Source organism: Typopeltis vanoorti, chromosome 3 (genome assembly GCF_054136105.1).
Source record: "Typopeltis vanoorti isolate ZY-2024b chromosome 3, IOZ_Tvanoo_1.0, whole genome shotgun sequence".
In the NCBI taxonomy this organism is placed as follows: domain Eukaryota; kingdom Metazoa; phylum Arthropoda; class Arachnida; order Uropygi; family Thelyphonidae; genus Typopeltis; species Typopeltis vanoorti.
The window spans coordinates 12,631,974-12,654,701 of NC_143551.1; the positions used below are offsets into that span (position 1 = coordinate 12,631,974).

The 22,728-nt window shown below is 37.0% G+C and overlaps 1 protein-coding gene across 1 annotated transcript in view; it reads right to left on the bottom strand.

The window, feature by feature from the left end:
• hdm (meiosis specific with OB domains hold'em) overlaps positions 1-22,728 on the bottom strand; it is a 297,283-nt gene that overhangs the window by 84,833 nt on the left and 189,722 nt on the right. The window contains exon 6 of the mRNA XM_090415441.1: positions 21,006-21,106. Within this exon, the coding sequence (XP_090271567.1) occupies positions 21,006-21,106 (101 nt within the window). The remainder of the gene's footprint in view (positions 1-21,005; positions 21,107-22,728) is intronic.

Below are 22,728 nucleotides of genomic sequence, written 5' to 3' on the forward strand. Positions count from 1 at the left end.
AGTTTTTGATGTATGATTCTCAGGACGAACTGCTCCCGGGTTGCATGCTTATTTTTTCCACTAGTAACAATCTTCAGTTATTAGCGCACAGCCAGGAGTGGTTTTCTGATGCAACTTTTACCACAGTACCCACACATTTTCAGCAGCTTCATGCAATTCATGTGGTTCAATTCACTTCTGCCAAACAAAACTCATGCTACTTCATATGTCAAAAGATATGTCATATCTTTTGACATATTTGAGTTTTAACATATGTCAAGCTGAAGCAGCTTGACATATGTTAAAACATATGTCAAGCTGCTTCAAGAAGTTAAAAATCTACAACCAGGTCTCCAACCCCAGCTTGATTTTGAGCAAAGTGCCATGCAAGCCTTCCAACAAGAATTTCCTAGTACTGTAAATACCGGTTGTTTTTTTCATCTTTCCCGAAGCATTTGGAGAAAGGTACAGAATGAAGGTTTAAAAGCCCGATACGAACAAGACCATGAATTTGCTCGTTGGATTCGAATGATTCTGGCATTGGCATTTATTCTTCCTGCTAACGTTATTCAAACATTTGAAGATTTAGTTGAAGCTGATGACTTCCCCATTGAAGCTATGGTGATTGCAAACTACTTTGAAGATACGTATATTGGAAGAAGACAACAGAGAAGCCGGCAATTATCCATTTTTGCCATTGAATTGTGGAATGTTTACACACGAACACTGAATGATCAGCAACGTACCAACAAATGGCATGGATGGGTGGCACAGAGGATTTCAGGAAACTTGTGCTACTTTATTCCCAAATATTTACCGATTCATTGATTCTTTAAAGAAACAAGGGCTGCACAATTTCGAAATTACACAACTAATTGTCGGTAATTCAGGCAATCAAAGAAACAAGAAGTATGCTACAATTTCTGCTAGAATCAAAACAATAGTCCAAGATTTTCAAAATCGTAATGTAATTGATTACCTTAGAGGCATTGCATACAACTTCGAGTTTTAAACAATAATAATGTGCATTTATTCTATTAAAACAAAATAAATTAGAATTTAAAAAAAATTAGGTGTATTATTTACATTTTTGTAGCTTACTCGTTATCTACATGGGACGAAATTTGCTGGGGGTGACTTTTCAGGATCCCCTTGCATACAGTTGTCTTTTGCCTTCAAACACACTCCAGACATACAAATTCCAGACCTCTTTTTTTTCACATTCTTGCAATCATATCATTCATTATCATCACTCTTCTACTTAACTCATAATTGTCAAAACGAGGCAGCACACATGCTATCCTCCCTTTGACACTTTTTCATGATATCTAATAATGCTTTTAAATCTTTTGCTACCCCGATTAATATTACCACTCAGGTCATTTGTATCCACCATAACTATCATCTTTTCTGCATCATGCCCTCTCTTTATTGCTAAAGTCACTCTCTCTATTGTTCCACCAGCCAAGCACTCCTCAGGCATACTGCTCTCCATACTCTTAATCACAGAATCACCATATATTATACCACTCATAACTTCATTCAAATCCAAACAAGCATCACTCAAGGCCTCATTTTCTATGCTATTCAGCATGACTCTCCCAGTTTCATTACTTTCCCTCAATGCTGTTTTACTTACTTCCTCACTTTCACAACATCTCATTTCTTCTAGACCTCTTGTGCTTTCATTCTGTTGACTCCCAATCACCCCCATACTATTCATTACTTCATCATTTACAATGACTTTCCTTTACTTAATCGCATTCTAGTTACTTCAGCTAAAGTAATCTCCATAGTCCTAATTTCTCTATTCAACACGTTTAACTCAGTTTTAATTCCCTGAACCTCCTTACTGAGCACTTCCAATTCCTCTTGCAGGAAATGAAAATCGCTTTTCATTTTCACAAACTCCTGCTAAAGCTCTTCTGCTACAGTCCCAATGTTTCCTTCATAAACATAATACAAAACACAAAAACAATAATCCTTTATCAGCTTAAATGTTCAATTTAAGTTGTAAGTCAGTAGTTAGAATTGAAGGAAATACAGGAAGATGGTCTGATGTAAAATCATACATGAAACAAGGATGCACAATCTCTATTCTTATTCATCATTTATTTGGGATCACATTATGAAGGAAAGTGGCATTAAAACTGATTTTAGAATCAGAGATATCGAACTCATCCAGTGCACATTTCCAAGATTCTCTATAAATTAAACTAAATAAAACTGAACAATAAGCTGTAACAAATTTGTTATGAAAATCAGCAATAAAAAGACCAAAAATATGAAAATAGGTAGAAACATTTAAAAGTTCAGCTGCATTCTTAATAGAGAACTTATAGAACCAGTAAAATTTTTCAGGCATTTAGGCACAGTTTTTAGAAGATGGCAAGTTAAATATGAAAATAGACAACAAAATAAGCAAAGCAGGTATGGTGGGGAAGCCAGTTGAATAATTTTGCTTCAGCAGGAGTATATTCTGTATAAATCTACCAAAGAATTGGGAAGCCAGTTGAATAATTTTGCTTCAGCAGGAGTATATTTTATCACTAAACTCAGAGTATACATGTATCTGAGAGTAAGTTAGATATAAAGCACTTAATCAAAAATTAGAGACCACAGATATGGAGGTTCTGAGAAATATTAGAGGAGTGAACAAATGGCATCAAGGCAGAATCATGTTAAAAATGAAGATATTTGGAAGGAACTTGACATTATTAGCATTCAGTGATAATCTTAGCTAGTATAATCATCTTAACAGAATGAGAGGAAAGGTTAGCAAAAGTGTGTATGATATTTTGTGTTTTGTATGTGTGGAAACAGTAATAATTGCACACAGTGGCAGACTGAAGTGGAAGTTACTATACTGTATTTCTAAGCAAAAAAGCAGAAGTGAAAAGAACAGACTTTTCATTAGCAGACATTAACAGACTTCGACATGCATTCAGCTGTTCAAAGGAAGGGAATAAAAAAGAGCAAGACAAGAATCATAGAGTTTCTGTGTCTCCAATATATGAAGACTGAACAAAAATTAGAAGAAAATTAGAAACAGAAGAGTGAGAGAGAAAGTACTTTAAAAGAGTATTTAACCGGGTGGAAAGGCTTATGTGTTCATCACACATGTTGAATTGGATTTTAACGGTATTGATACGAACACAGATTGATAAGAAATAACTATTTATTAATTTAAAAGCTAATATTTCGCTGGTATTATATCCAGCATCTTCAGAGCACACAATAAAGTTTGTTACAAATGCGAGACAACCACAATACGGCATAACAGTGGGGCTAGTATAAGTAATTGCAGCATGCAACACAAGACTAAAGTCTTAATAAGGCGTCATCTAAGTTAAAAAAAATAAAAATTTAAAAAAAATTTTTTTAAATAGTAGTCTAAAGTTTTGAAAAAATAGTACTCCAAATAGTCTTTGAAAGTTTTGAAAAATAGTAGTCCAAAGTTTTGAAAAAAATAAAATAAAAATAAATAAATATTAATTTGGTCTTAGGGTAACTGTCTCCCAATTCTTTGGTAGATTTATACAGCCATACTTGTTAAGGTTTGGAGTATATTTTAAGGCTTCTGTTGATTCCAGGAACAACCTCTCTGACTTTTAGAAGCGTCTGTGTAGTACTTTTTTTTTTTCCAATTGATCCTGCGTGCTAGGGTATCCAAAGCATGGCCTGCCAGACCCAACTTGCCATAGCAAAAGTGCCGGATATATTTTTTTGTGTTCACTGAGCGGATGTCCACAGTTCTTCCTGTCTGTCCGTAGTAGGCTTGATGACATGATAAAGGGGTGAATCTATCCTTAGGTGAATGGATGAGAGTTGACAATTTCACATAAGGTTTAAATACGGTGCGTAGTTGGTGTTCGTTAAGCACCTAGATATCTTTTCCAATGTGCCTTTAATATATGGGATGGTGATAATTTTGTTGTAGTCTTCTGACTACTGTGGTAGATAGTGGGGGGGGGGGATTTCTGGATAGCATTTAGTATTTTATCTATCTTATATGGATTATAGCCATTAGTTAGGATGGTGTGATGCAGATGAGAAAGTTCAGCAGTGAGAGCAATGTCATTGGAACAGATTGCTCTAGCTCTATGGGTTAGTGTTTTTAGGATACCATATTGTTGAGAAGGGTGATGGTATGATTGCTTGTGTAAATATCGATCTCCCTGTATGTGTGGGTTTTCTATAAACCGAAAATGATAAGGAACCTTCTGGAAGATGCTGGATATAATACCAGCGAAATATTAGCTTTTAAGTTAATAAATAGTTATTTTCTTATCAATCTGTGTTCGTATCAATACCGTTAAAATCCAATTCAACTTTAAAAGAAATTATTATTATCATTATTATTACATGACACCTCCAAGGAGTCCAAAGAGGGAGGGCACTAACTGTACAGCTCTCCGTCTCCACTACTTAATTGACCAACTACAGCGAACTGCCACTAACATCATCATCACCTATACCAATGCCATCTACTGCCTACTACCATTAATATTTTTTGCCTGTAAATTGCATGTGTTCTCAAGGCCAATTTGTCTGTATGTGGGATGAAAAACCCAAGTTTCCAGGAAAAAAAAACCCTGATACCTCCCTTTCAGATCAGCTAACTCACCTTCAATTGAAAAAATAACCATATAAAGATTCCTCTTGTCATGACAAGAATCGAAGGACACAACATACTGTTGTTTCCTTGTAGTTATTAGAAGATTCTCAATCTAAAGAGAGATTTATTATTATTATATTCACGATCTCTATGCAGTCACTAGAATATCAACACAAAGTCTGTCATACCACTTAATATTAAAATTATGGAAATAACTACTGTGTTATCGTAAAACTTCACTTTAATATAAACCAAAATAATCACTTGACATGCCAACCTTCATATTAAGGTCATCATCATTTGGAGCATACACATGTATACAAAGAAACAAGATACATTACAATCTACAAAATGTATGCTAAAGTTACAGTAATTTGGTCAACTGTTAAAACTGGCTTGACCTGTGGTTAAAAAAAAATAAAAATAAACGTTCACTACATTAAAACTAAAGTCCTGTTATTATTATTATCATCTATTTGGTTACAAATCATTACGAGATATATTAAGCTAGAGAACAACATACTCTCACATAATTCCTCATATAAATTAAAACAAAACAGTATAGATGGTGGCCAATAAGAGCTGAAATTATTGCTTAGAGTCCTAAAAGTAAGGGTTTGCTGGAAAACTTGAAAAATTTAAATGGACTGATCTAACAGATAAGCTTAGGTGTTGATGATTATTCATGACTTATTTTTCACGGTATTAACAACACCACAAGCACTTTTGTCAACAAAGATGTTTTATTAACGCTTATATTTCGCTGATTTTCAACTCAGCATCATCAGAGCACAACACACATGTAAACGCGACAGTGAGTGAGTGCGTGAAACAATATAATTGCAAAAGACAAAAGATCTAAAGTCCTAATTTTTTGGCACCCTCTAACAAAAAAAAAAAAAAAAAAAACAGCAGTTATCCAGGAGTTTTTCTTAGGATAACTATCTCCCAAATTTTTGGCAAATTAATGCAACCATATTTGTTCAGGTTGGGAGAATTCTTCAAAGCCATTGCTGACTCAAAAAATAATCTTTCAGATCTATAACGACTCCTAAATAGCACATTCGTTTTCCTCCATCTAATCCTGTGTGAAGGAGTGTCCAAAGCGTGGTCTGCCAGTCCCAACTTGCCATAGTAATAGTAGCGAATGTATCTTTCATGTTCTTCCAGGCAGATGTTCACTGATCTTCCTGTTTGCCCAGAATAGGCCAAGTCACAGTCACATGGAACTTCATACACTCCTGGGGGTGTGCTAAAGGGTGAAGTTTATCCTTAGGCAAGCGGATCAGAGTTGCCAGCTTGACATGAGGTTTGAAAGTGATGCGAAAGCCATTTTTCAACAATACTGTGGCTATCTTTTCCGATGTACCTCTGATATAGGGAATAGAAATGGTCATGTTGTATTCTTGTGTATTAGGGGAGGGCAGAGTAATGGGCCTATGTAGTATTTTATCTATTTTGTAGGGATTGTAGCCATTGGCTAAGAATGTATGGCGCAGGTATTGGAGTTCAGTGGTCAGAGCTGTATCGTTAGAAAAAATGGCTCGGCTCTGTGTGTGTTTTTAAAATGCCGTACTGTTGGACTGGATGAGGATGTGATTGTTTATGTAGGTATCTTCCTGTGTGTGTAGGCTTTCTGTGAATAGAAAAAGATAGTGATCCATCTGAAAGGCGGGTGACTAATGTGTCAAGAAATGGTAAACAGTTATTTGATTCTTTTTCTACTGTGAAGTGAATTTTGGGGTGTTGGCTGTTTAGATAGGTGACAAAAGCATCCAAAGTGTCTTGTCCATGGGGCCAGATGGCAAACGCATCAATTACATAGCGTAACCACACTTGTGGCTTGTATGTAGCTGTGGTAAGTACTTTGTTTTCAAAGTGTTCCATGTAAAAATTTGCTAACGGGGGAGAGGGGGGGGGAACCCATAGTAGTACCATTAATCTGTTTGTAGAATTCCCCCCCCATGTAAAGAAACCTGCATTCATGGTTAATTGAAATAATTCAAAAATATCTGGGGGAAATTTAGACTTGATTAAATCAAGAGTGTCTATAAGTGGCACATTGGTAAATAAGGAGGTGACATCGAAACTAACCATTATGTCTGAATCTTTTAGGATTAGATTTTTAACCAGTGTTTGAAATGGATTGAATTTTTTACAAAAGTAGAGGAGTTGCCAGTAAGGGGGGAGCAAGCGACTTGGCTAAATGCTGGGCCAGTTTATATGTGGGACTATCTATGCTATCAACTATGGGGCATAGGGGAATATTAGTTTTGTGGATTTTTGGTAATCCATAAATACAGGGTGGCTTAACATGAATTGGTTTTATTTTCCTGATGATTTCTTTGGGCCATGATGTCACTTTTTTCAGTAATTTTCGGACTTTTTTCTTTTGAGACATCGCAGGATCTCGATGTATAATTTGATATGTGGAACTGTCACATATGAGATCTTGCATTTTTCTGTTATACTCTTCTTTATTCATGGTAACTGTTGCATTTCCTTTATTGGCTTTTGTAATAATAATATTTTTATTATTATATAACTTTTTTAGGGCAGTTATTTGCTTACGTGGCATATTGCTTTTTGGAGGCTTAGCCTTGTTTATAATATTTGCTATATATAGTCGTACATTATTGGCCATTGCTGGCGGAAGATCGTGAATAACCCGTTCTACTTTCATCATAATTTCTAGTTTAGGAATTTGTTTGGGCGTGACGGCAAAGTTATGTCCTAGACTGAGAGCGTTCTTGTTATCTCCGAAGTTGCAGCAAAAAAACAATTCACAAAAGTAAAAAGCAAACACCTAAAGAAATTTGAACTCCTACAACAGCGCCAACATACGAGGTCCCGACTACAACTTCGACGAGACCACATGGTCGTAAACCTATCGTCGGAAGCACTCACTGAAGATGCCAAGAACGCTCTCAGTCTAGGATGGCAAAGTAATGTCGTAGACTGAGAGCATTTAGGACGGCAAAGTTATGTCCAAAGTTATGCACAGCGGGATCTTCCCACTGTGCATCTAAATTTATCAGGTCAGAATCACTCAATTCTTCAGAATGAGATTTAATTAACTCTTGGACGTTATCATTGAAGGGGAGAAAGAAATAGGACATATTTCTTTCTCCCCTTCCAATTTGTATGTCCCATGAAGGACATACAAATTGGTTGCCAACACACGAAATCACGTGCTTTATAGATAAAATTTCCCAACTGTTATACATGGAAAATAGTTACCACTTTAAAAACTACAATGATCATAAAAGTGAAGTTAATTTTCCGACGTGTAATTATAAACAACTCATCCCAGAAGACTGATTGATTATCCTATTATCGAAATGGATTCTCCTTTTTGTGACATGCGCAGAAATGTCGAAGGGTCTCGAATCTGTGGGCATACTATAGCAGATGACATAAATTTTGGCAGTAAAAATTTGGAACATAGTGTACATGGAAGTAGTGTAGTATGCCATTAAAAATAACCTTATAAAATGTTTTAAATCGGTAACTAAATTATTTCATTCTGGCACTAATCGAATTTTAGAGGCACACTAATCGAATTTGGGTATCAAAAAAAAATGACACACTAATCGAAAACACACTAATCAGGGGTGCATTGATTGAGGGATTACTGTACAAGTTGTTCAGTCGTGAAGTTACTTCACATGTAAACTTTGTTTGCTTACACTTGGATAAAGGATTAAACCAAGAATATAATTTCTTATATAATTTCTTGGCATTTTTAATTTATAGTACAACGAAGTGGAAAAACTTTCACCATCTGTACTGTTTTCTATTATTAAAAAACAGTACAGATGGTGAACTTTTTATTATTCAGGCCTCCATGGAGTCAAAAGACTCATCGTGGGAGGTCATTCCTAAGAACATAAAGTCCATCAAGACTCATCGAGGGGAGGTCCCCCCCCCTAAGAAACACAAAGTCTATCATACCACTCCTTAAACTCATTGACCGTTCTCGCTCTCACCACTCCATCAGGCAATGCAGTCCACGGTTCAACCACCCTCCATGCAAAGAAACCACTCCTCACCCTCTTGCTCACATTTTCCTTTCGTAACTTCCAGGGATGGCCTCTTGTCATCACTCCTTCCTGCTGTTCAACCAAGCGAAAGAACTCCCCAGTGTCAACCTTGTAACCAACCACCTCTCAACAGTTTAAAAGTCTCAATCATATCACCTCTCCTTCTTCTATTCACCAAACTCTGCAGTCCACATTCCCTCAGCCGATCCTCATAACTATGCTTGTACAGTCCTGAAACCATCTTTGTCATCCGTCTTTGTATCCTTTCCACAGTTAATTTATCCCCTTCAAATCCTAGGGACCAAATCTGAGAACAATAGTCCAAGTGTGGTCTGATCAGAGACTTATACAACGGAATGATAACCCTCTTATCTCTGCAGGTCAGTGTCCTTCTCATAATTGCAGCAATCCTCCGTGTTACCTTCACTACCTTTGCAATATGTCCCCTAAACTTTAGGTTTCTATCAATCATCAACCCCAGATCTCTTGTCTCCCCTACTTCCTCCAGTATAACTCCTCCCATAGCGTATGCAGCATCCCATCGATGTTTCCCAAACCTCAAGACCTTCCATTTTGCTGCATTAAACTTAAACGCCCATTCATTTGCCCATCTATCTAGCTTATTTAAATCCTCTTGCAGGGTTACCACATCTGCACTATTACTAATAATCCTTCCCAGCTTCGCATCATCTGCAAACAACTGAATATCCCCTTGCAATCCACTGGCAATGTCATTGATATAAAGGTTAAACAATATAGGTCCTAGTACTTAGCCCTGTGGGACCCCCACTTGTAACCCTCTGCCTCCTTGAAACTGCTCCACCATACACAACTCTCTGATACCTATCAGACTGCCAATCCTGAATCCAGTTGACCAATCTGACATCCAGACCCATGTGCTGCAACTTAAATATCAACTTATCATGTGGCACCCTGTCAAATGCCTTCGCTAAGTCTAAGAAAATTGCAGTATATGCCTTTCCCTCATCTAATGTTCTTGTAACTTTATTATAAAAGGCTAGCATATTGCTAAAACAAGAGTGCCCCTTCACAAATCCATGTCGACTCTCACAGATAACATTACCCTCATCTGCCCAATGCTGTATATGGTCCCTCACTACTTTCTCCAAGATCTAATTATAGGCCAGTTTGTGTGTACTGATGACACACAAACTGGCCTATAATTAGACACTTCCAGTCTGTTACCACCCTTATGCAATTTCATTATCTTACTTCCTTCTATTCCCTGGGCACCTTTCCCACAGCCAGACTTTCACTGAAAAGCCAGGTTAAAGGCACTGTCAGTTCCCTAGCACATTCTCTCAAAACTCATGGTGAAATACCATCCAGGCTCACAGTTTACTGACATCCAGAGTACTCAGTATTTGAAACACGCTCTCCTCCTGTACCTCTAAACCTCGAACTTGCCCTATCCCTCTAGCATTAAAACTGGCTCCTCCAGGATGAAATACTCCAATAAAGTGTTCATTGAACAATTCCACTATGTCCTCTGCATCAGTCACTCTCATTCTTGCACAGTCATTTCTCCTCTTACTGGCCACATAGCTAAAAAATTCCCTAGGATTTTCTTTGGATCTTAGGGCCAATCTCCTCTCATATTCCAGTTTCGTTTTCCTTACCACACTAGTCACTCTTCTGGCCTGTGTCTTATATTCTTCATGCATCTTCTCTTCACCTGTATCCTTATATCTCTTCCATAGTCTCTTTTTCACATGCAATTCCTGTTTAATATTGTTTATCATCCTATTTACTCCAAATTGTGTCCTCTTCCTCACTCGTGGTATACAACTTACCATTGCTGCTAACAAATATTCTTTCACAATTTCCCACGCACTAATGATATCCCGGCCTTCCAATTCCTCTCTCCATGAAACTTCCCGAAGTTGACATCTAAGACTATTACAATCACCTGCTTTATACTTCCACATAAATTCCCATTCCCGTGTTGCTCTAATTTATATGAGGAATTATGTGAGAGCCTGTTGCTCTCTATCTTAATATATCTCTCAATGTTTTGTAACCAAATAGATAATAATAACAGGATTCTAGATTTGATATAGTAAGTTTTTTCCTCCGCCAGATGTCAGGCCTGTAGTTTTAACGGTTGACCAAATTACTGTGACTTTAGAATACCATGTAGATTGTAATGTAGCTTGTTTCTTTGTGTATATATATATATGTGTGTGTATATATATATACACACACACACACTCAAGATGATAACCCCCTAAATTGAAGGTCAAAACAACCAGTAATTATTTTGGTTTATCTTAAACTGAAGTTTTACTATCCCACGATAGTTGTTATTATAATTTTTAATAATGAATGCTGATCATCTTTTAACTATAAAGGAAAGAATTCTATCATATCATTCTTTAAATTCATCCACTGTCTCTATGTTTACCACCCTCTCAGGCAATGTTCCATGCTCCTACCACTCTCATTGCAAAAAACTTCCTTCTTACCCTTTTACTCACCAACTTCTGCAAATTCCAGGGATGGTCCCTTGTTTCACCATATGAAAAATCTCCTCAGTTTTAACATGATAATAACCTTACAACCAGTTAAATGTATTGGTCATATCCCTCATTTGTCTTCTATCCACCAAACTCTGCAGTCTGCATGACCTCAGTCATAATTAACTCTTGTACAAGGGTTGTCTGAAAAGTTCTTGTCCTAACAGTGAAAACACAAATTTATAATTTAAAAATTATTTTTATTTTTCAACATAATCTCCCTTAAGACTAATACATTTATTCCAGCGATGCTGCAGCACCATTATTCCATCCCTGTAGTGGTTGTCAGTAAGATCTGCAAAATACCCCTCTACAGCTGCAATCACCTTTTGATTCGAAGAAAAATGCTGACCAGCGAGGAAGAGTTTTAGTTTTGGAAAGAGATAGAAGTCAGAGGAAGTTAAGGGATCTGCACAATTCATACTGCAGATCCCTTAATTTTCCCCTTGCCAAAACACCTTTTGTGGGCAGGTGCATTGTCCTGATGAAAGATGATTTTTTCTTCTGCAAACTGGGTCTTTTCTCATGAATTTTTCATCTAGTCTGGTTAAAAGATTGTAATAATATTCCCTGGTTATTGTTTTAACCTTTTCAAGATAATTAATAAACAAAATGCCTTTAGCATCCCAAAACACCAATGACATGACCTTTCCTGCTGATGGTACTAACTTTGTCTTCTTTGGTGCTGAACAACCAGCTTCTGTCCACTGTTTTGACTGCTGTTTGAATTCTGGTCTGTAATGGTAAATCCAAGTCTCATCCATAGTAATAAATCGATGCACAGAATCAGTTTTATTCTTGTTAAAACACTCCAAGCACTGTTCAGAAATTTTTCATGCAAGTGCATTTTTGATCTGCTTTGAGCAAGCACGACACTCATCTTGTGGAAAGCTTTTTCATATGCAATTCTTTATGCAAAATATATATCCTACATGTTCTTTTGAAATGTCTGTAGTCTCAGCAATTTCATCACTTTGAGTAGCCAGTCATCCAACACCATATCGTGCACTTAATCAATGATTTCTGGTGGTGTTACACTTTTTTTTGGACGTTCTTCATGTGGATTATCTTGAAAGCTGGTACGGCCATGATTAAACGTCACAGTGCATTTCTTAATTGTTGAAAACGAAGGAGAAGAGTGCCCATAAACTTTTATTTACTTCAAATGAATTTCTTTCGGATAAACTTTCTTTTACAAAGAATTTTATAACCACACAATACTCAATTTTATCCCTTTCAAGGAATACAGACAACACTTTTGCTTGAGACAGCTGTATAAAACAAACTACTTGATAGAATGACTTGCAATTTCACATGGATACTTATGACAGATGTACCAACTTAGAAAAAAAAAATAGTGTTTCCATCTATGATGAAGCCGAGAACGTTTCGGACCGTATAGTCTATAATAGCCTCATAATTAACTTTGTATAGTCCTGATATCCCATTTATTATCCATCTCTGCACCCTCTCCAAAGTAACTTCATCCATTCCAAATACCATTGACCAGATATGAGCACAGAAATCCAGATGTTGTCCTATTAAAGCTTTATACAATGGGGCCATTACATTTTTAACTCTCATGGTTAATGTCCTCTTCAGCATTGCAGAATTCTCTGAGATGTCTTCACAACCTTTGCAATATGTCCTTGGGACTTCAAATCTCTAACCAGAATCATCCCAAGATCCCTTGCTTCCTCCACTTCTTCCAGTATAATCCCACCAAGTGAGTATAAGGCATCTGATCTGTGAATCCCAAATTTTTAAACTTTACATTTAGTTGCATTGAACAGAAACCCTCATTCGTTTGCCCACTTTTCCAGCTTATTCAAATACCTTGAACAGCTAAAACATCAGAACTATTACTAAAAATCTTCCCAAGCTTCATATCATCTGCAAACAACTGAACATCTCCTTGTAATCCTGTGGAAATATCATTCAAAGAAAGATTGAAGAGTAATTGTCCCAAAACTGAACCCTGTGGAACTCCACTTATAAACTTCTTACTCCCTGATACTGCTCCCACATATGCACAATATGCAATGGAATTTTGTGGTATGTGGTGCTTGCAGCATGTACACATCCTGACAGTTAAAAATGTGGCAGGTGAGAGACTGCAATTTGTATCTCTGCAGAAAATGTAAAAATGGGAAGAACTTTGCAATTTAGAAATTAACATAACTGACCTTGGCAGCATGACATCCCAAATTTTTAAACCTTACATTTAGTTTCATTAAATAGACACCGTCCATTCGTTTGTGAAGTTTTTGTTGAATGGGAGGATGAATGTTGAGCAAGAGTAGGTGGCTTGCAGAGAGAGGCAGATGCATTGAAAGAAGAAAAAGTGCAATGTATCAGAAAAGACTTCAGAAGCATGAAAGAAGAGATTAGGCAACTGGAAACAAGGAATGCAAAGTGCATCAGATTAGCAGTGAGCGAGAGAGAGCTAAGAGAAAGATTAAAGAAGGGAAGAGAATAGGAGAAATGGGCTGAAGACCAACTGCCAACACAACCAAATTAGCCCACCAGAGGGCACCATTAGGACTTTAGGAACAATATTAGTTTCTTGCTTTCTTCCTCATTTGCTTTTGTTAGTGCCTGCGTGCACATACCATATCTTTATGTTCCTGAAGATGGCAACGTGACATTGCCGAAATATAGAAGTTATTCATTAAAGTTACCTTTAATTAATATACTTTATATGCGTTGTTAATTCCGTAAACTAATTACCAGTTATGTTTGACCAACGTATAAGCCTTGCTACTAGAATTATGTAATGCTGAATCCAGTGGAGTAAGAAGGGATAATAATAGGTACAGAAAAAGTGACAATGCCTTGATTCTTTATACTAATGCTAGGAGTATCTGGAATAAAGGTGATGAATTGGTGGTGCTTATAGTATCAACCTGTCCAAAGATTATCGGGATCTCTAAGACATGGTTGACAGAACATGATATACTGACAGGAATAGAAGTAGCAGGTATAGCATTTTTCTACAGGATAAGGACAAATGCTGTAGTGGAGTCCAACTTATGATAAGTGATGACTTATGTCCTCTTAGAGTGGAGGATTTGGAAGGCAATGGCACTAGTGATTTTGAAAGCATATGGTGTGAAGTAAATTGTAGGCATAGGTTTCTGTGGTTTAGCAATTCAAAAGAAAGATTCTGGTATTGCGACCACATGTTTATTAAGATAAATAAAAATAAACAAACCCGACAAGTTTCGTATGTCGTTTGACTTACATCTTCAAGGATTAAAGGTAACTAAAAGTTTTAACACAAGAAACGAGAAATTACTCAAAATGGTCCATTCTATGATGTTATGGCTGTCTAACTGTTCATTAAATTAAAAAGATAGCCATAAATCATAGAATAGACTATTTTGAGTAATTTCTCATTTCTTGTGTTTAAACTTTCAGTTACCTTTAACCCCTGAAGATGTAAGTCAAACGACATTATTATTATTACGGGCAACTCCAGGGAGTCATTAGACTCATCGAGGGAGGCCCAAATCATATTCATCACAACTATTTGACATTCATATGACATTCACACAACTATTCGACATATGAAACTTCGGGTTTGTTTATTTTTATTTATCTTAATTAACATGTGGTTGCAATACCAGAATCTTTCTTTTGGTGTGAAGTAAAGTTCAGCAGTACAGGATGTTTGGGAGGGTGTTGCTGTGGGCAAGGGAGAATTGTTAGATTGTGATAGAGTGGAAATTTATGATTTCCTATCTTATCACAGTCTAACATGCTTTTCCAAACAAAAGAATGAGATAAATACAATAAATTGCCTCTAAGTGTAGAATAAGTATTATAAATCAAGTAATATAAATCAAGTGTGTTCTGTTATGAAAAGGTTAAATAAGTATGTATTTTGTGCCATTCACGAATGTGATCAAATTGATATTGAAGATATAAAACAGTAACAGAGCATCATAAAAGTTCATGTATAAAAGAATTATTGAACGTAAGCACATATCCAACAGTTGGGGGGGGGGGTGTCAAGTCCAAAGGTTACGGAGTTGTAACGTTAGAGGGCGGCTCGCAGGTCAGCGTACATGCAATGAGCAGGGCAGAGAATGGACGCCTTGACGTAATAGCAAGTGTGAGTCGGCCGGACATCAAAAGGGGCGAGAATCGCCAAGAAGAAAAGGGGAAATATAAGGGTCATGCAACCCTGTAACAAGAGCTTTTGTTCCTGGATTTTCCTGGGGTGTTCGTCTCTCGTGGCAGCGTGGGGTGTGAGTGCCTTGATGTCGGACGGATCCCGATAGGCAGTCGCGGGTCTTGGTGGCCATATTCGCCGCGAAAAGAAGCAAGTCTGGCAGTCCACAGAAGGCCTGTTCCTGTGAACCTACGAAGCACTAAAGAATCGAAAAGGGAAGATAAGTAAACTTTGTTTGTGTTATACTGAATAGGAATGAAAGATTTGTGTCACGTTAATATGTTGTAGAAGAAGAACATTAACGATCTAGGACAGGATTGTATTGCTAGGACTTTAGAAGAATATTGAATTTTACCTCACTATCTGTCGTGTTAATGTTCGCCTTTATATTGAATGAATTTAAGGATATGTTTAGAGTAAAGAATTGACATAATATAAAGAGATTGTGAAAGATGTGAATGTTATCTCGTGTAGTCTGGACAGAGCTACGGAGTCTTAGATTGATTGTGATAATAGTACATGATTAATGCATTAGCGAAGGTTGATATAATTCATACTTTAGGAAGCTACTGTATATTATTTTTGTAGTATAATAGTAGTGTTTGAATTTATATACCTTGTCTGAAACTCCCTTAAGATGGGATTTTAATTTATGTTATTATGTGTATCAGCTTTTGAGTATAATAAACCTTGCTTTTGATTCTAACAAAGACTTTCTGTGATTTCTGGAATCCGATGCACCGCTTATAAAATATTAATGCGAACCTATGCGGGATATTAAAAGGGATATTTGAAAAGAGTAAATTTTGGTCACGTCTGCAGAGTTGATAGGTATCATTAAGTACTGTCCTGAGATTACCTCTTGGTTGTTAATGTTTAATAATCTAATAGCGCTAAGTGGCGCAGCGAAACAAATAAATTTCTTGGTGTTTTACGAGAAGTAAATCTTAGACACTCTGATACTCTGTTACTGCCTCTATCTCGAGGAAATTCCATTGTCCCTCAGAGGTACCACGTGCTACCCGATAGTGTATTACGGAGATAAAGCAACAAAGGTTTAAAATAAGTGTGAATAAGAAGAAGCGATACAACATAAATGGCGCAGCCTGTAGGATAGTTATAATAAGGAAGAAAAGGTTACAACATAAATGACGGTAGGATATTGGTAGCATAAGGTTAAGATAGAAAAAGGTTTAGGTTAGAAAAGATTGAATGAAATACAACCATTGTACAAAAAAAAAAAACTAGAATTGAATACAACATAAATGGCGCAGCCGGTAGGATAGTTATAATAAGGAAGAAAAATTTACAAGAATGAACAGTGAGTAGCAGGGATGATTCAGCAGTTGAGAATGGTGAGAGCAAAAGAATGATTGTTATGGGGGATTTTGGCTACAGCTGCATAAATTGGAATGCAAAACTGGAATATTAGAAAACCAGGCTGGACCTGACTAAGGCCTTTGACAGGATACCACATGGAATTCTAATACGTAAACTGCAACATATGGGAATGGATATAGGGTTGGTGAGATGGATAGGAGGGTGGTTGATGGAGAGATACCAGAGAGTAGTTTATTCAGGAATAGAGTCCAAAGGATGGCCTGTGACTAGTGGTGTGCCGCAGGGTTCTGTTCTTGGACCACTGCTGTTTCATTTGTTCATTAACGATATAGGGAAGGAACTGAGAGGAATGGTTCATGTGTTCATAGATGATGCAAAGTTGGGTAGGGCAATAGTGAATGCAGAAGTGTCAAAATTTTGCAGGATGATTTGGATAGATTGGAGGTCTGGGCTAAGGAGACTGGATGTCAATTTAATGTGGCAAAATGTAAAGTTATGCATTTTGGGGTGAAAAGATTAGCAGCAGTATATCACATTGGTGGAACTGTATTCCAGGAGATTGATGAGGCCAGGGACTTCTGAGTGTTGGTGGATAGGGAGTTGAAGTTTAGGGGGCACATTGAAAAAGTGGCTAAATCAGCTCATCAAATCACTTGGATGCTGAAGAATACTTTGACAAGCAGAGATGAGCAAGATATTGTTCCTCTATATCGAGCCTTGATAAGACCCCATCTCGACTAAGGTGCCCAGATCTGGTCACCTAGGTTTCTTCTTGATGGGGAGGAGGTTGAGAGGATCCAGAGGCGAGTAACCAAGATGATAGCAGGTCTATGGAATGAACCTTATGAAAACAGGTTGAAGATTTGTGGGTTGCAGAAATTGGTTGATAGGTGGAAAAGGGGAGATATGATTGAGACATTCAAATTGCTAAAGGGTTTCTATAAGATTAATTCAGAGGATACTTTTGAAAACAGGACTGGTGGTGGGAGAACTAGGGGACATCCATGGAAGTTGGGCAAGAGTGTGGTTAGTAAGGGTGTTAGAGCTGGGTTTTTTACTTTTGTATGATAGATACTGTGTGAATGTCGAATAGTTGTGATGGACATGATGTTTAGGGCCTCCCTCGATGAGTCTAAGGACTCCCTGGAGTCACCTGCAATAATAATAATAATAATAATAATAATAAAAGATTGTTCATGAGATTCAAAGAATCCTAAGGAAATTTTAAGCTACGTGGCTAGTAGGAGGAGAAATTGTGCAAGAATGACATTGTTGGATAAAAATGGGAATAGAGTGACTGATGTAAAGGACACAGTGAAGTTGTTCAATGAATACTTTATTTCAGTATTTCATCCTAGAGAAATAGGTTTTAATAATAGGGGACAGGTTCTATGTCTAGAAGTGCAAAAAGTGTGTTTCAAATACTGAGTATACTCTGGATGTCAATAAAGCAATGGGATTGGATAGGATTTCACCATGGCTGTTGACAAAATGTGATAAAGAACTGATAACACCAATGAAATGAATTTGAAAGTCTGGCCATGGGATGGATGCCCAAGGAGTAGAAGAAGAAGAAGAAGATAGTGCAATTGCATAAGGGTGGTAGCAGACCAGAAATGTCAAAATACTTATTATTATTATTTTGACACCTCCAGGGAGTCCACAGACTCATCGAGGGAGAGTGTGCCGACAGCATCGAACGATTGGTCCCCTTCCAACTACTAACCGCGCTCAAACTTACTTAACTGAGCCATTAGTAGCAGAGGCTCTACCAATCGACCAACCTTTGCCGGCTAATATGATCTGACATTAAATTCTGTCTCATTTAAACATACAACAAATGTCTTTACGTTACCCAGTCTTTTTCTTCCGAATGTCTGTTAATGGCCGCGTGTATTTCGGGTCCTCCTTCAGTCGGTAGCTTCCGCAATGGGCTTACGACTATGCCGTCCGTTTTACATTCTTCCCAGACTCGAAATTCTCACTGCCTCGATACAGCGCATTCTCTGCTCCTACTCGAGTGGGACATCTCTCTCGCTCGTCCCTACTCCGTTCGCTATTCAGGAATCATCGAAGTGAAGTCAGGAACAACCAGAAAAAATCCAAAAATACAATCCGTATGTAGAGACTTAAGTGCTGTGAGGACATCATATTGGAGGCTTAATGGATTGTATACAGCACTCAGAAAGGATTAAAACAGAATTTAATACTTCATATATATTTTGTCTCGGTAAATGAGACATCTTCAGGGATTACAAAAAAACTAATGTAACATAAAAAAAAAATAACACACAATACTAAGCCCAACCACATGGGTGACACTAAAGTCCTATCGAGGTGGAATGCCCTCTAAGGGCACTCCACCTAGATAGGACTTTAGGTGGAGTGCCTTTATGTAGGTGGTCTGGAATGTAAAGTGGGACCTCTGGTGATAAGCGTTTTCCAAATCTTAGGAAGCTTAATGCAACCATTTTTTGTTGAGATTCGGTTGATTTCTGAGAGCTGCAGCTTATTCTCTCTTTTTTGAATTTGCTGTTCCTGTTTAATATTATTTGTCATCCACTTTACAACAAACTGTGTCCTCTTCTTCACTTGTGAAATACAGCTTACTATTGTGGAATACTGCTAAAAAATATTCCTTCATAATTTCCCAAGCACTAATGATATCTCTCCCTTCCACTTTCTCACTCCATGAAACTTCTCCAAGTTGATATCTAAGACTATGATAATCACCTGCCTTATATTTCTACATACGTTGCCATCTCTTTGATACTCCTCCATGTCTATTCATCTTCCAAATCAAAACCACATGGTCACTCTCTTCAACTGGTGGGAGAGATGTCATCTCAGTTATTATCAACTCTTCTAATGCTATGACCAAATCCAAAACTCTTGAACCTCTTATTCTCTCTATTACATGTTGCCTAAGACATTTGTTCCTCAAAAATTCTAGAAATTCCATTCCCTTATTATCACATGCATCTTCCTCTCCCCAATTTATGCTGCTATAGTTAAAATCTCCCATAACAATCATTCTTCTTGCACTTGCCAAGCTCAACTGTCTAAACATCTCCTGGTCCCCACCCTCTGTACTTCTTGGTTTGTAGCAACACCCCACTAAATATCCTGTCTTGCCCACCTCTACCTCATGCCATATCCTTTCAAAATCATTAGTGTCACTGCCTACCAAAACTGCCACTCTTAGAGAACATAAGTCGTCACTCATCATGCTTACCCCCTCCTATCCTGCCAAAAAATGCTGTACCCTGCTACTTCTATTCCTGTTATTATATCCTCTTCTGTCAACCACATCTCAGTGATCCCAATATTCTTTGGCCAGGCTGATGCTAACGGTGCCACCAATTCCTCTCCTTTATGCCAGATACTCCTGGCATTAGTATAAAGCATAAAAATGCTGTTTCTATACCTAGCATTATCCCCTCTACATTATCATTCCTATGACTCTCTCTCTCTTTCACTGTTCCTATTCTTTCTTTCCTCTTCTATCATTCCCATAACTTTCTCTCATTCCCTCTCTTCTACTGTTCCTATTCTCTCCTCTTCTCTCATTCTCATAACTCTCACATTCCTCTCTTCTACTGTTCTTATTCTCTCCTCTTTTACCATTCCCAACTCTCTCTCTCATTCACTCTCTTCTACTGTACCTATTGTCTCCTTGTCTCCTCTTCTATCATTCCCATAACTCTCTCTCACTCCTACTCTAATTTGCCTTGCATTCATCTCTTCCATTTGCCTAATCTCATCTTTCACACTTCCCGTTTCATTCCTGAGACAATCCATCTGCTCCTCTCTCTCTCTCTCTGCAGGACAGGAGAGGAATTCTGGAAATCTATACATTCCAGAACCTAAAGAATTTCCTTGATCAGTTATTAATATATAGGGAAAGAGGTCAGTAGTACGAATCTACAGCCAAGATTTCTCCTGACTTTGGAGTTCACTTGGCAATTCAATTTATCACTTTGGGATTTCTGTATTTCAACTCCTAAATCCAGGTTCCCTACATTAGTTTCTTAACCAACACACTACACTCATGCCTCCATGCCCACGTACATATTTGGTTGAATTTTGCTGTATGCTTTGGTACTACAGTACGAAAGAGAACTTCGTCTTATCCTTCAAACTACACTTCCTTTGATTCTATTCTAAGAAAAAAGAAGTGGCAAAGAAACTCAACGGTGATTGGCATCTCTAGATCCATTAATAACTAAAAATTTTAATAAGAATTCATCCTATTTATTTTTACAATGTCAACAAATATAAAGTGATTGATATTAAAATTCATTACTGACACTTGAATTGAGAAAAGAGGATGTGTTTGATCAAATACTCTGAGGTCCAGTTTTTTAATTTGTCTGCCATCTTTTGTGTTAATTTCCTGTGATCTTCCTACCTGCAAAATAAAGATAATATTCATTCATTTTGTATAATTGCAGTTATATTTAAATATATAGTTCTAAAAAATACATTATTATCAACATCATCAAACTTCCATGGAGTCAGCAGCAGGTTCTCATTGTTACACACTTACACACACACACAATGCTCATAAGGGACTTATGGATGTTTAAGATATGGACAAACCATACCTTAAACATCAATTTCTTCACTCCACAGCAAACCAACTACTCTCGATCCAAAAAACTCTTCTCTTCACCCTATTACTCATACCCTCTCTATAGATTTTCAGAGATGTTCCATCCCTGCTTTTCCTCTACTAATTGCAAAATATCTTCCACATTAATCTGGAAAAAGATAGACAAAAGGCTCGCTTCTGGCTTTATATTCAACATTTCAGACATCTGACCCTCAGTCACCATTCTCTGAACCTTTTCCACAATATCTTCATTTGGCATAGAACTATAAACTTTTTATTTCTACATATAAATGTCTTCTTAATCAAATGCTATAATCTAATTTATTATCCACATAATTTTAATAATATTACTCCTAAATTTCAGCTTCTTGTCTACCATCATCCATAGGTCCTTTATTATTATTATTATTATTATTACATAACACCTCCAGGGAGTCCAGAGACTCATTGAGGGAGGGCACCTGCTCTATAACTCTGTCTCCACCACTCCACTAACCGCAACTACCTTCATCATCTACACCAGCACCATCTATCGCTGACCACCACAACTATTTTCACAGACAATCACAAACATCCATGCCCATGGCAGGATTCGAACCCGCAGCCTTTTGGCTGGAGAGCGGATATGCTAACCACTTGGCCAACCAGGCTAGCAATCTTATTTTCTTTATATCCTTCACGATATATTCTCACCTATTCTTATGTTACACTGCATTCTGGTTCCATGAAAATTCATTGAAAACTGTTCATCGAAAGACAGTTTACCGAATGGCAATTCGTCGAATAAAGAATTAATTGTACAAAAATTTAACGAATAGCAATTCATCGAAAAGGCAATTTATTGAATAAACAATTCAACGAACGACAATTCTTTGCAAATGCAACTGATTGATGAATTCTTTCATCAAAATTCATCAAAAGATGAATTTTCTTGAAAACTTTTGTTTTAAAATGTTTGGTAAAAATACCCACCATCACCCAATATGTAGACAACATACATAGTTGGTAATTGAGATGTTATAATTATTTTGTTGCTTTTTACATTATTCTGTAAGCTTACCTGCTACTTTGTTGTGTAGATAGTGATTTATCTCTAAACAAAAAGAGTTCGTTCTACCTAATTTTTTTTACAACAACAACAATGATCACATTGAAAGAAAAACTGACAAATTTTAATACAGATCTTAACTGTAAATTTCATTAAATTTCATCCAGCTAGAGCAGAATTATTAATATCATTTTGAAACTTCCACACCAAAATTTTCTAATAAAAGTGATCCTGTTGGAGCTAAAATTGAACCACACAGACTTCTTACGCATTTTACAAATTCCGATGTTTGCGCGTATTCCACTAAATCAGAGAGTTATTGCAATATAAAATGTTCCTTTGTAGCCTCAAATATAGTTGAACTGAAAAC